The sequence below is a fragment of the Emydura macquarii genome, unplaced genomic scaffold (genome assembly GCF_026122565.2).
Source record: "Emydura macquarii macquarii isolate MOO-44397 ecotype Brisbane River unplaced genomic scaffold, CSIRO-AGI_Emac_v2 contig_67, whole genome shotgun sequence".
NCBI lineage: Eukaryota > Metazoa > Chordata > Testudines > Chelidae > Emydura > Emydura macquarii.
Genome location: NW_027130204.1, coordinates 54402 through 66809, shown reverse-complemented (window position 1 = coordinate 66809; position 12408 = coordinate 54402). Strand labels below are relative to the sequence as shown.

The 12408-nt window shown below is 44.8% G+C and overlaps 1 protein-coding gene across 2 annotated transcripts in view; it reads left to right on the top strand.

The window, feature by feature from the left end:
- Window positions 1-12408, top strand: part of ALOX5 (arachidonate 5-lipoxygenase) — a 48646-nt gene that overhangs the window by 20811 nt on the left and 15427 nt on the right. For both annotated transcript variants that reach the window (XM_067534724.1, XM_067534805.1), the window contains exons 4-5: window positions 1433-1555; window positions 12068-12174. In XM_067534724.1, coding sequence (XP_067390825.1) covers window positions 1433-1555; window positions 12068-12174 — 230 coding nt within the window. The remainder of the gene's footprint in view (window positions 1-1432; window positions 1556-12067; window positions 12175-12408) is intronic.

The following is a 12408-nucleotide window of genomic DNA, read 5'->3' as shown; positions in this document are numbered from 1 at the left end:
AGAATGGAGAAAGGTAAGTAGCAGGGTCACAGAATCATAGAGTTGGAAGGGACCTCAGGAGGTCATCTAGTCCAACCCCCTGCTCAGAGCAGGACTAACCTCAGCTAATTAATCCCAGTGAGGGTTTTGTCAAGCCACAGCTTAAAAACCTCTAAAGATGGAGATTCCACCACCTCCCTAGGTAACCCATTCCAGTGCTTCACCACCCTCCTAGTGAAAAACTTTTTCCTAATGTCCAACTTAGACCTTCCCCACTGCAACTTGAAGTCTCTGTACCAGGACCTATGTTGTTCAACATATTCATTAATGATTGAGAAAAGGGGGTAAACAGTTAAGTGGTAAAGTTTACAGATGATACAAAATTGTTCACGATAGTTAAGTCCAAAGCAGATTCTGAGGGAGTTACAAGAGGATCTCACAAACCTGGGTGACTGGGCAACAAAATGGCAGATGAAATTCAGTGTTGATAAGTGCAAAGTAATGCACATTGGAAAAAATAATTCCAACTATAAATATACGATAGGTTCTAAATTAGGTCTTACCACCCAAGCAAGAGATGTTGAGGTCATCATGGATAATTCTCTGAAAACCTCTGCTCTGGGCACAACAGCGGTCAAAAAGGCTAACAGTATGTTAGGAACTATTAGGAAAGGGATAGAAAATAAGACCAAATATATCATAATGCCACTATATAAACTCATGGTGCGCCCACACCTTGAATACTGTATCCAGTTCTGATCATCCCATCTCAAAAAGAATATAGCGGAACTGGAAAAAGTTCAGAGAAGGGCAACAAAGTTGGTCAAGGGTATGGAATGGCTTCCAAACGAAGAGAGAATAAAAGGATTAGGCTGCTCACCTTAGAAAAGAGATGACTAAGGGGGAACATGATAGAGGACTATAAAATCAAGACTGGTGTGAAAAAGTGAATAGAGAAGCGTTATTTACCTTTTCCCACAATACAAAAACCAGCAGTGACTGATGGAAATTCTTAGATAGCAGGTTTAATACAAATAAGTACTTTTTCACACAACTAACTGTGGAGCTTATTGCCATGGAAGCTGTGGTGACCAAAAGTGTAAGTTTTGGCTGACCACGCAACAGCTGATTGGAGGAGGGGTAGGATGAAGGGGGTCTGGTTGCCAAACAGCTGATAGGCATCTGGGGGAGATGCAGATGTGGTGCCCATTCGGATAAATATAAAATAGGTATTGCAGGTTGGATAGAAACTGATTCTCATGGATGCGGATATGGTTCGGATGCGGATCCACATTTTTGTATCCATGCAGGGCTCTAAAGATGGATCATAGTCCAACCCAGTATAGCAGCTTTTAATGGTAATACAAATTATCAACAATAATAATATTAAAGATGCTGTGCTTTTTATATGGTTGACACCACTCCTTTCCTTTTTCTCTCTTTGCTTTCTCAGATGGAAGGAATGGCACCCCGGCTTTCCTTTAAGCATTGATGCAAATTCTCACCATGACTTGCCTCGTGACATCCAGTTTGACAGTGAGAAGGGAGTCGATTTCATTATGAACTACTCCAAAGCGTATGTATTTGGGGGGCTCTTGGAATCTGCAGAATTTCTGATCAGAAAAGCGGAGCAGGGGGAGGCAATATGCATAACATTTTTTGTTAAAGATGTTTCCCTTGTTTTAAATTTAAAAACTAAAGACTAGATGGTGCTTTGGTGAGACTGGGGAGGAAAAGAGACATTGGGACAAGCCAAGATAGAAAGGCTGGCCATGTAGTGTACAATATCTTTTGGTGGGGTAATCCACAATTAAGCATAACTTGTCTGAAGCATGTGGGTTAGTGAAATCTCCAGCTAACCCACCAATGCCTGCATCTCTAACATCATTCATGAAACACTGTTGTGACCGTTCATCAGCGTGAATGATCCCATGGCACTGGCACTCTTTACAAGAGTACAAGGGGAATGAGATAATCGCCAGCTGACGGACAATCCTCACTTGAAAACAAGCTTGTCCTACACACCAGGGGTTGAACTAGACAAGTCAGTATGTTGTTCTGTCTTTGATTCTATTAATCATTAGGTATCTTAATTTTTTAATGCTGTTTTAAAAGCTGCGCTGCTGCCTGTTAGAGGAGCCAGGTGGTGTTAATGTCAGCCAGCTTGACTTGATCCAAACTAAGGACTGTTATTTCCCAGAGTGCTGGGTACCGGGACTGTCCCAAGCCATGCTCTCATTGGGTCTTCTTTATGATGTCACAGTCATGCCCCAACTTACAACAATGTGTGTTTGGCGTTCACCACCGAAACAAGAATAAAATGCCTTCGCATGTCACGTTACACAGAATTCTACTGTTGCTAAATTGGAGAGAGGAGAGCACAAGAGAACATCCATCCTGTTCAGCCCCACTTAAGTTCCACAGTGGTGTATCTCTTTTTCTTCCCCCTGGTACTTTTCCTTCTCCTGCAAAGGATTTTTCATAGTGGACTGACACTTTTGTTGTTTTTTTAAAATGCGAAAATGGCACTTTAAGAGAAGGAGCCAGACTCTAAATAGCACAAACAGGGTATGCACAAACAGTCTATTGGTACTTTTCTCCAGCAGCTGTAGGCACTTCTTATGCTCCCCAGTGTACTCAAGGCATGAATGAATAGCTGAATAATGCACACCCTCTTATGGCTCATCGCTACCTTGTTCTTAACAGCAGCAGAAAACTATGGGTGTTACAATACATGTGATTAAATTGATGTTACAGAAGAGAGTTCAAGGTTTCCCCTTTGACTGATGCTCACATCTAGCAAATACCCATTATTATTAAAGGCCAGATTCTGATACCCCTACTCACTGTGCTTAGTACCTTATTATTCACATAGTCCCATTGGTTTCAATGACACTACTTGAGGAATGTCACACCCAAGCCTTGGACGGAGCAGGAGTAAAGGGTCAGAGACGGGGTCAGAGTCATAGAGCATTGGAGCCGGTGTCGGAAACCAGAGGCAGGGATCAGGACAAGACAGAAACCAGGAGCAGGTCAAGTCAGATAGCAGCAGCAAGCCAGGATCCACACTGCTGCAGACAACTTCTTGTGTCTCTTTCTGGCTTACATAGTGTATCTGGCCCAATCAGGGACTCCAGAGCTCCTCCAGTCAGGCCCTTGTGGGCAATACCTTTAATGGAGCTTAAGGCCTTTGGGGGTCCCAGTTCTCCAGTTAGTAGAGCCACTGGGGGGGGGGGGGGGTGATGTGGATGCAGCAGCGGCCTACAGGCCTGAGTCTAGGCCCCGTCGATCCTTACAAGAAATAAGTTTGGGATTTTCAAAGAAGCTTAAGGGGATTAGAAGTCCAGATTTAGGTGCCTGACTCCCTTAGTCCTCTGAAAATTTCTCAACATGAGAGAGGGGTTTTTTTAGGATCTGGTTTGGAGGGAATTTCTTTTTCTTCTGAATCCAGTGCCCCCATATTTTTATTAATGACTAAAGGGGAAAGATGGGGACAACTTGTTGGTAAGGTAAAGGGAAGGAAAGTTCAGCAAAGAAAGTTGTATGATTTACAGATACAGAGATCTTGCTATTTCATAGAGTCATTGGTTGTGAAGGCCACAAGGAACCTTAGATCACCTAGTTTGACCTCCTGTATAACACAGACCAGAGAATTCCTGCTCCTGCCTTGAGCCCATAACTTCTGGCTGAGCTACAACACATTCTTTAGAAAGATACCCAGTACTGATTTAAAGACTTCGGTGATGGAGAATCCACCAGGAACCTTGGAAAGTTGCCCCCATGGTTCATTACCCTGATGGTGACAAAATGGCACCTGATTATTAGTTTTAATTTTTCTATCTTGAACTTCCAGCAGTGCATCTTGCTGTGCCTTTGCCTGCTAGATTAAAGAGTCCTAAAAGCAGGAGGGCAACTGAAAAGGCATTTCTAGTCTGCAGTTGTTGCTAACAGACTGTAAATGCTGACCAGATGATTGAGTTTCATTTCTCCATAAAGGCCAGATTTGTCGATGAATTTGACTTCCAGGGAAGTGGATCTGTTTGTTTCAAGCATAACTCTGCAAGCAGTTGTCAAGTTGTTAGTTGCATCATTTCTATATATATTTCTAAAGAACAATCCTCTAATTTATTGTCAATGAAATAAGGTGACATAATGACACAGAGAGACAAGGTGGGCGACGTAATATCTGTTATTGTCTGTTGGTGAGCGCAACAAGCTTTCAAACTTACACAGAGCTCTTCTTCAGGTCAGAAGGTGTTTTGCAATGTATATTTTTCTGAGTTTCTCACTTGATACCACAGGTAGGCCTGCTCTATCAACCCTCAAATGCTACTGTTTCACCATGCAGAAGGGGAGAAGACCTCTTAATAATGTAATCTTATATCAATATAGCACCAACCAGCCTGCAGGATCCCAAAGCGTTTTACAAACTGTTGTACTCGGTGTGTTGGTGGATGCTGTCACCGGTATTTATCAGTGTAGGCTGCGTGCGTGTGTCCCTGTGTAGATGCTGTCCCAGCTCTGCGCAGGAAACTGAGACGGCTCTCACGATCGAATGAATCGACACGACCACAGATTAGCTGAGCAACGAAGGCGCCCAAGCGAGGTTTATTGCGTGCGGCACAATGAGAAATGACTTACAGAGTATCTCTGGGTCAGTTTCATATTGGCGGCGTTACAATGGTCTCGGCCCAACGGCGGGACTTTCCGTTATCCCCTAGACCGGACACCGGTATTCCCTCTGACATCCTCTTTTATACACTGTTACATACACTTTCGGTCTGCCCCCCTTTCACGTAGGTAGTTGCCACCCTCCTGACGTAGTCTAATACCACCTTTTTCCGTTGATTGGCTGATTTGGGCACCGCCACTCCATGTATCATTTCTACCCATCAAAGTGTCATTTCAGAGAGTTAGTATCTTGGTACCTCTTATACCCACTACATATTTTAGTAATATTTTGGCAGTCTTACAGCCTTGCAGAATCAGCACTTTCCTATACCAGTCTCAGTTAACTTGAGTGACCCGTTATACTTCTGTTCACTTGGGCTTTTTCCATTTAGGCCTTAGCCTGTTTTACAGGCCTTAAGCTGTCACTTCTTACTACACAAACTAGATACAAGAATCATTTCACCTACCACTGAAATGCAGCCACCTCTGGGATAGAATGCAGCAGCGGCTGAACAGTACAAAACAAAACAACTCAGCTCTTTAGGACAAGATGTGAAAAGCAGTACAATTTGAAACTGCAAGGACATAGAGGGAAAAGGATGTACAGTACACAGTGATAGTGTCCAAAATATTCAAAAGTATTGTAGATCAGGAGAATCTTGGAGGTGGGTTTTTAAAGACATGGGGTAAACATGTCCAAAGTGCCTAAGTAGCTTGGGATCAAATTTTCTAAGATATTTAGGCACCTAAAGATGCAAGCAGATGCCTAGAGCTATTTTTAGAAGTGCCTAACTCCCTTTGAAATCAATGGGATTTAGGTGCCAACCCACTTACATGCTTATGTAAACCTCACTAGACGCAAAGCTGCATCTTCAGGTACCTAAATAACTTTGTAAATCCAGTCTTAGGAGCCCAAGTTCCATAGGCTTTCATGAGACTTAGGTTCCTAAGTCACTTAGGCACTTTACATAGTTTACCCATAATACTTAAGATATATTCCCTAGAGGTTAGAGCAGAGTACAGAGAGTCAGGAGTCCTGGATTCAGTTCTTGAGGGGGACTGTGTTCTATGGTTAATGGAAAGAGCCAGGAGTTCATCCCAGAAACTCTTTATTCTCAGATCCACCACTGGCTTTCTCTGTGATAACATGAGTAGCTATATGTTCTACTTCTCTCTAGTGCCTGTTCCAAAGTTAGGGGATGGGACCTGCTACTGCTGACAGCTTTAGGAGAGTTCTCTTTCAGCTCAGTAGGTAGAGTTTGGGGGGCTGTGAAACCAGGCTTTCAAGCCCAGCATTTTATAGGGTGCAGACTGTGATTCATCAGATAAGTGGGTCTTCTAGTTGGAACGTGTGAATCATTGACACTTAACTAGACCGTGTGAAAGTTGGCTGTTCCAGGCTGTGCAAATTCTTCCTTCACGGCTGATCATGTTCGATTCATGGCGCCTGGGTTTAGCTCTGAGTTGCTCCTTTGAAGAAACTCAGCGTGAAGCTCAGTGAAAATAGCTGCCCCTGGTTTTGCATTGGAGCAAAGGGAAGTGACACCTTTTGAAATCTGAGGCTGGTTCGGAGGCTGTCTGTACAATCTCTAGCAGAGCTATAGGCAAACCAGAGCTGAGTTCAATGTTTGTGATGAAGTTTAGCGTTTGTGATTAAACCAAGCAAGTCTCTTCTGGTTTCAGGGTTCTCTGCAAACATTTTGCTCAGGTCAGCAGCACAGTGGCTCGGGGACACTGTCCCACAGAAAGGCTGGGAGGAGGCTCCAGGCATGGGTGTAGCTATGGTGCTCTGAGAAGCCTGCAGGATGGATGACATTGTGACATTTGCCTGCCCTCCAGGGAGCAGCGCCTGCAATGAGGCAGGCATAGAACAGGCAACTCAGTGTTATACTGTCAAAAGGGGGGCTTGTAGCTAAGTGGGGGCAACTTCACAGAAAGGGTTCCAGGCACAAGAAACTGGCGAATGCTCCTAAGGCTTCTCTCTCAGTCCAGACACTGGTTGCGCATGCTCAGGAAGGCATGCCCTGAAGAGGAAGGGCAGAGGCATTATAGAGCCAACACTGATCCAGGGACACGTTCCTTATTCTGTGATTATTAGGATCTGTGCCAGTTACCTTTACTGCAGCACAGGTCATCGCAAGCTTTTAAAGCATGTATTCACAAGGAGAGGCTACAATGTTAGCTAGTGTGAGAAGCCTGTTTCCCAGCCCCAGGGGGCTACATTGCAGGGCTCTTTGGTGACATAGGCAGAGCAGCCACATGTGAAAGCTAGCTGTGGTATTTGCAGCATGTTACCAGATGTCCTGATAACAGTAATGAGAAATGCACAGAGCATTTAGAAGAGTGGGAAGAGCTCGTGTCTCCAGTGGGTTGCCACTCCACACTTCACTGCATCTTGATGGCAGCTATTCTCCAGAAGCAAAGAGCAAAGAAAGGAAATTGGGAAGCAATTTTTTTTTAAACAGAAGAAATAAAATCCCAGTGTTGGGGCACTGGGACGCCAGAGTCTGAAAGTAGCTAGGACTCAGTGGCAGGGTTAGTATTCAGGAGAGGTTCAGTGTTGCAGAGAACAGCAGTGGAGAGTGTTTGTAAGCTAGGGTGTAACTGGGAGGAATGGGGTGAACTTGAGCCAGTGGAAAATGTCCTAAGAGCATGGAATAGTCTCCCAGGGGAAATGGTGTAAGCACCATCACATGGAACATTTCAAACTGAACTCCTCTCAAGAGATTACTGAGGGAAATCATATATACTGCACCAGCCGCAGTCCTTGGGCCAGTGTTGAGAGCACAGGCTGGCTGATCTAAAAGGTGATAATATTAATTACAGCATCTGACAAACCCCAGACCTTGCCCTGAACTCTGTGCTGGAATCCCAGAATGCATGGCTGTCCTAGGCCAATGGCATGGATGTGAAGATACCATACTGCAAACAATTCCCAGCCATTTCTCCCTCGCTCCTGTTTACATGATGTGCCAAGGCTCCCTATAGTGCCTCGATTGCTGAATGGAGAGAAGAGTTTTGTTCTGAGTTCTTGGAAGGGAAGTTGTTCTAGCAGAGGAAGCATTGTGGTTTCCTTTCCTGTGAACTGGCTTTCAAACCGCTAGGCATGGCTGCATGCATGTCTCTCCCTGGAGCAGAGCAAAGCAGCATGATAACCTCGCATTCTAGACTAAACCAGGAATCGCAGAGGAGGCTGCTGCATCCATGTTAGCTGGCAGCAGGAAATAACTGTTTCTCCAGTGGGTAGCCTCATGAATCTGCAGAGACCATTAATTTCCTTTTAAATTATCTGGGTTGTATACTCTCCTCTCACTGCCTTGGGATTCAGATTTGTTATTCCTGTTTGCATTGTTAGGAGCACAACTTCACAAGAACTGAGGGGTGGGGAAGAGACTTTAGAGAGAACCCTAGCTCCAGTCCTAGATTACTAAGTGGGTTTGTCCAGTAGGAATATTGGGGTCACTTCCAGCCAGGGTTCCAAAGTGGCCTTTAATTTTGGGCTACCCCATTTGTGAATGCCCAACCTAGAACACTTTGGACTTGCCTCTCAGCGGTTTTGAACACTTGTAGCTCCCACTGGCTTCAGCTGGAGATGCGGGGGCTCAGCACTTTGGAAAACTCCGGCCCAAGGATCTCAAGCTGGGCATATTCCCCAAATCAATGGTCACTTCCAAAAATCTTGCTGTAATGTCTCTCTGGGACTGTACCTCTATGTCAGGCTTTCCTTTAGGCTCCCAATCTGAGCAGGATCAAAACTGGGCCGTCCCTGGGTGGGAGATCTACCATGCCAGAAAAAAAATATGAAGAAAAGTATTGATTCTGGAGGTGGTACCGTTCCTTCAGCATCTGTGCTGATCTGATGCTCCAGCACGAGCCACTGCTGCTAGAGGCACTGTCTTTTGCCTTCTGTTTTATGTCTCTTGCAAAAGTCTGTCTAGAATCTAATGATCCCATGGCACATTTTGCAAGTGTATGGGAGTTAATCCTGGTGTCCTGTTCCAGTCTGAGGATTTACATTTTCGTTCCCTGTACAGTTTCAAGTGGATATGATACCCTGCACTTCCTATCTTAAACTAAACTACTATGTCGTATGTGGTTGTTGTGCACTGTTAAAAAGCAACAGTGTTTTACCCCAGAGGCAGCTGTAGCTTGGTAGTGTTTGAAATGATTTTCTGCATATTTAGTTTTGTAAAGCTAAGTGCTTTGTTAACTTGCTAGTTAGGGCTTTATATCCTGCTGGGTCTGGCTGGGCAGGAAGTTTAAACTGGACAGACCTTTCCCAAATAGGGACTGTCAGTTCACTTACAATTCTGCTCACTTCTTGCTTCCTCTTGAGACTCATCCAACATCCAGTGACCATCTGGGAAAAGCAAACCTTCCTGATTTCCAGCCTTAGCTTAAAACCATGTCCATACTTTATTCTCCCTTCTTGATGCTCAGAAAAAGGCCTTTTCTAGGTCTTTGAAGGATCCTTTCTGGTCCCTATAAACTATGATCGGATGTCCTGTAAATCATCTCCTTTCCCACCAACTTTCCCTCTTAGCGCACCACTCAGGAACCTCTTGTTACTTCTTCTGTTATAATCGTGGTACGCAGATACAAACAGACTATTTCATACCTGTCCCTGTTCAGCATCATATCTCCCTTGATTTGTGAATAAATTCCCTCTCCATGCAGCCAAGCACCATTTTTTTGCCTCATTTGCTGCTGTCACATTCTGGGGTCCTTTCACAAACTATTTCTCCCTGCCACCTCAGTCTTTTGTCCTCCCTGGCTGCCTCTAGTGCAGTTCTTGTCAAGGGGCATGAATCGATGTTTACTGACCGGGAATTCATGTTTCTGGCCCCTTTCCCACAAACCGTTTCTTCCAGTTTTCAGGTAGTCTTTGCAGACCTTCCTTGCCCATTGTCCAGTTCATCTTCGTGTTGCTTGTTAAGTTTCTACTCAGCAAATTGGTAGTGTTAGCACAAAGCCCTGCCTTCATTCCAGCCCGCTCCTAACCTGTCGGTTGAAAGAAGTGATTTATTTTTAATAATAATAAAGCGTCATATTTGTGTGACACTTTGCTAACCGTCAGACTCACCACCCCCCTGTGAAGTAGGTCAGTCTGATTAGCCCTATTTATAGGCGGGCAAACTGAGGTACAGAGTGGTGAAGTGACTTGACCAAAGCTATAAAGGAAGCATGTGTCTGAACTGGGATTAGAACTGGGGAGTGTCTGACTCCCAGGGCTGCATTCAGACTGTTTCTTAAATCAAGTTATTTGGCTCTTGTGGTTTTCACTGAATTAAATAGAACATCATGTTATCCCATGGACTGAATAACAGAGAGAGTTCTCAAAACCTGGGCATTCCGCCCTATTGTTTTACTGCCTTCTGCCTTATATTGCCATTTATTATAACCTCTTCCCTCACTCTTTCAGCCAGTTATTAATGTCAGCACCATATTGAGAAATGCTATCTACTGTCCTGCCTTCCTGCATGATATATTATCAGCTAGTACATTAAAACCCTCATAGATTACACCCAGGGATGATATCCCCTCTTCTATCGCTCAGATATTAGATTTGTCTGGTGTTAATTTTGGATGTGATTCTTGTAAAAAATTGTAAAGACTATTTAAACATAGGATTTCTCATACCAGTTTAGACTTTTTGGTCCACTGAGTCCAGTATCCTGCCTTTGCCCATGGCACATGCCTGTTACAGAAGAACAGATTATTATTTCTACTGCAGTAACATCAAAGGACCCCAATGGGAGACCAGGGCTCCCATTCTATGAACAAGTGACAGAGACCTGACAGTCCACAAGTCAGCCAGAATGCAATGGGTGGGTAGGAGAGAGGAATGTGGGGATGGAGAGGAAGGTAACAATAAAACAAACATGAGTTTAGCAGAAAAACACATCCTGCATTTGCAGGAATAGGCTCAAGGGGGAAATCCTCCATGGCTCCTGCCATATTCAACAGAAGCATGAGATTCTGATGCTGGGTCCTATGTGGAATGAGTAGGATTTTCAAAGGGAGCCAGGTGACTAAATTACATAGGCATGCTTGAAAACCCCACCCATAGTCCACTCCTCAGATGACAGCTGTCCACATCATAAGCCACCCCTACAGTTAGCACTAATTTCACTTGCTGGGTTTCGTGTGTGGGTGCTGGGTGGCACTTGTGGCCTGTGAGATAGAGGAGGTCAGACTAGAAGATGCTCTGCTGGAGCCTTCTGGCCTTAAACTCATAGACTTCTAGATTTTAAGGCCAGAAGGGACCATCGTGATCATCTAATTCTGACCTCCTGCACATTGCAGGCCCCTGAACCTCATCCTCCTACTCCTGCAACCTCTGGCTGAATTATTGATGTCCTCAAATCTTGATTTAAAGTGTTACAGAGAATCTACCATTGGCACTAGTTTAAACCTGCAAGTGACTTGTGCCCCTCGCTGCAGAGGAGGGCAAAAAGTCCTTGGGATGTTTCTTGGATTTGCACAGGAGCTGACCTCCCTCCCCTCCAGGGCTGAGGCATGTTGCTGGGATGCTTTGGAGAAGCTTGCCCTGCAGCTGTCGGTGCTGCTTGTATTCTGGAGATCAGGTTGAGTGAAATTCCAGGAAAGACAGCTAGGGCCTGGCCTAGGACTTGGGAGCCCTAGTGCATTCCCTGCCACAGGCTTTCTGTGTTGTGACCTTTTGCAAGTCGGTAAGGACCGAATCTTCAAAGATATTTAGTTGCCTAAGTCCCATTTAAATCAAGCGACGTTAGGTATGGTACTCTGGCCTGTGCCATGCGGGAGGTCTAAGCCTCACTCCCCCACATGATCAATAAGGACCTGGGATAGCTAGATAAATAGTGTCTCATCTACAAGGAATGTTTTTAACACTTCTCTTAGTGCACCAGTGCAGCTCCCCAATGCTGCCAGGGGCAGAAGCACTCTGGACAAAATTAATAATACTTATAATACTTTGCTCTTAGAGCACTTTTACTACAAGGCCATCTAGACCTTCATGTTAAACAATGTGGCATGGATTTGGAATGCACTGGTCCCTCTGCTGTTGCTAACACCTGTGGCAACGTGCCAGTGAAAGACTTCCTATGCTCCCCCCAACCCCATCTGTTCTAATCAGGTTTTATACGGCCCTCTTCGCCCAGCACCCGAGCACCCTCAACTGCGTGAAGTGACACAGCTAGCATCGGTCACGTGTGGGGCTTTCTTTTCCTTTCTCCCAAGGAGAGGGAGTGGGAGGAAAATTTTGAGACTAAATATTTGAACGCAGTTCTGTGCAGCCCAGCGGAGTTCAGTGGTTAGGGAGGATGCTGTCACACATTTTGCCACCATGAAATGCACTATGGATAAGAGGAGAAGTATAAGAAGGGTTGCTGAGCAGGCTGCAGATGGCTTTCTAGTGTTGTTGTCTTTTCCATAGGATGGAGAATCTCTATGTCAATCGCTTTATGCACATGTTCCAGTCCTCCTGGAGTGACTTTGCAGATTTCGAGAAGATCTTTGTCCGAATCAGCAATACAATCTCCGGTGGGTTTGTCTTCCCTTGTGAGTGTTTGCTTCATAGAGTGACTAATTGTTCCCCTTTCTTAATACTAACTGGAACGGAAGTAGCTCGTTCCTGAGTGTCTGGTCTCTTCTGATCTGTCTCAGCCACACACTGTCTGAAAAGCAGTTTAGATGATCAGCAAGCACGCTAGTTTTTGGGGCCAAAGGGACAATCTTCAACTTGAAAACCATGCACTACTTCAAACACAAGTTGCT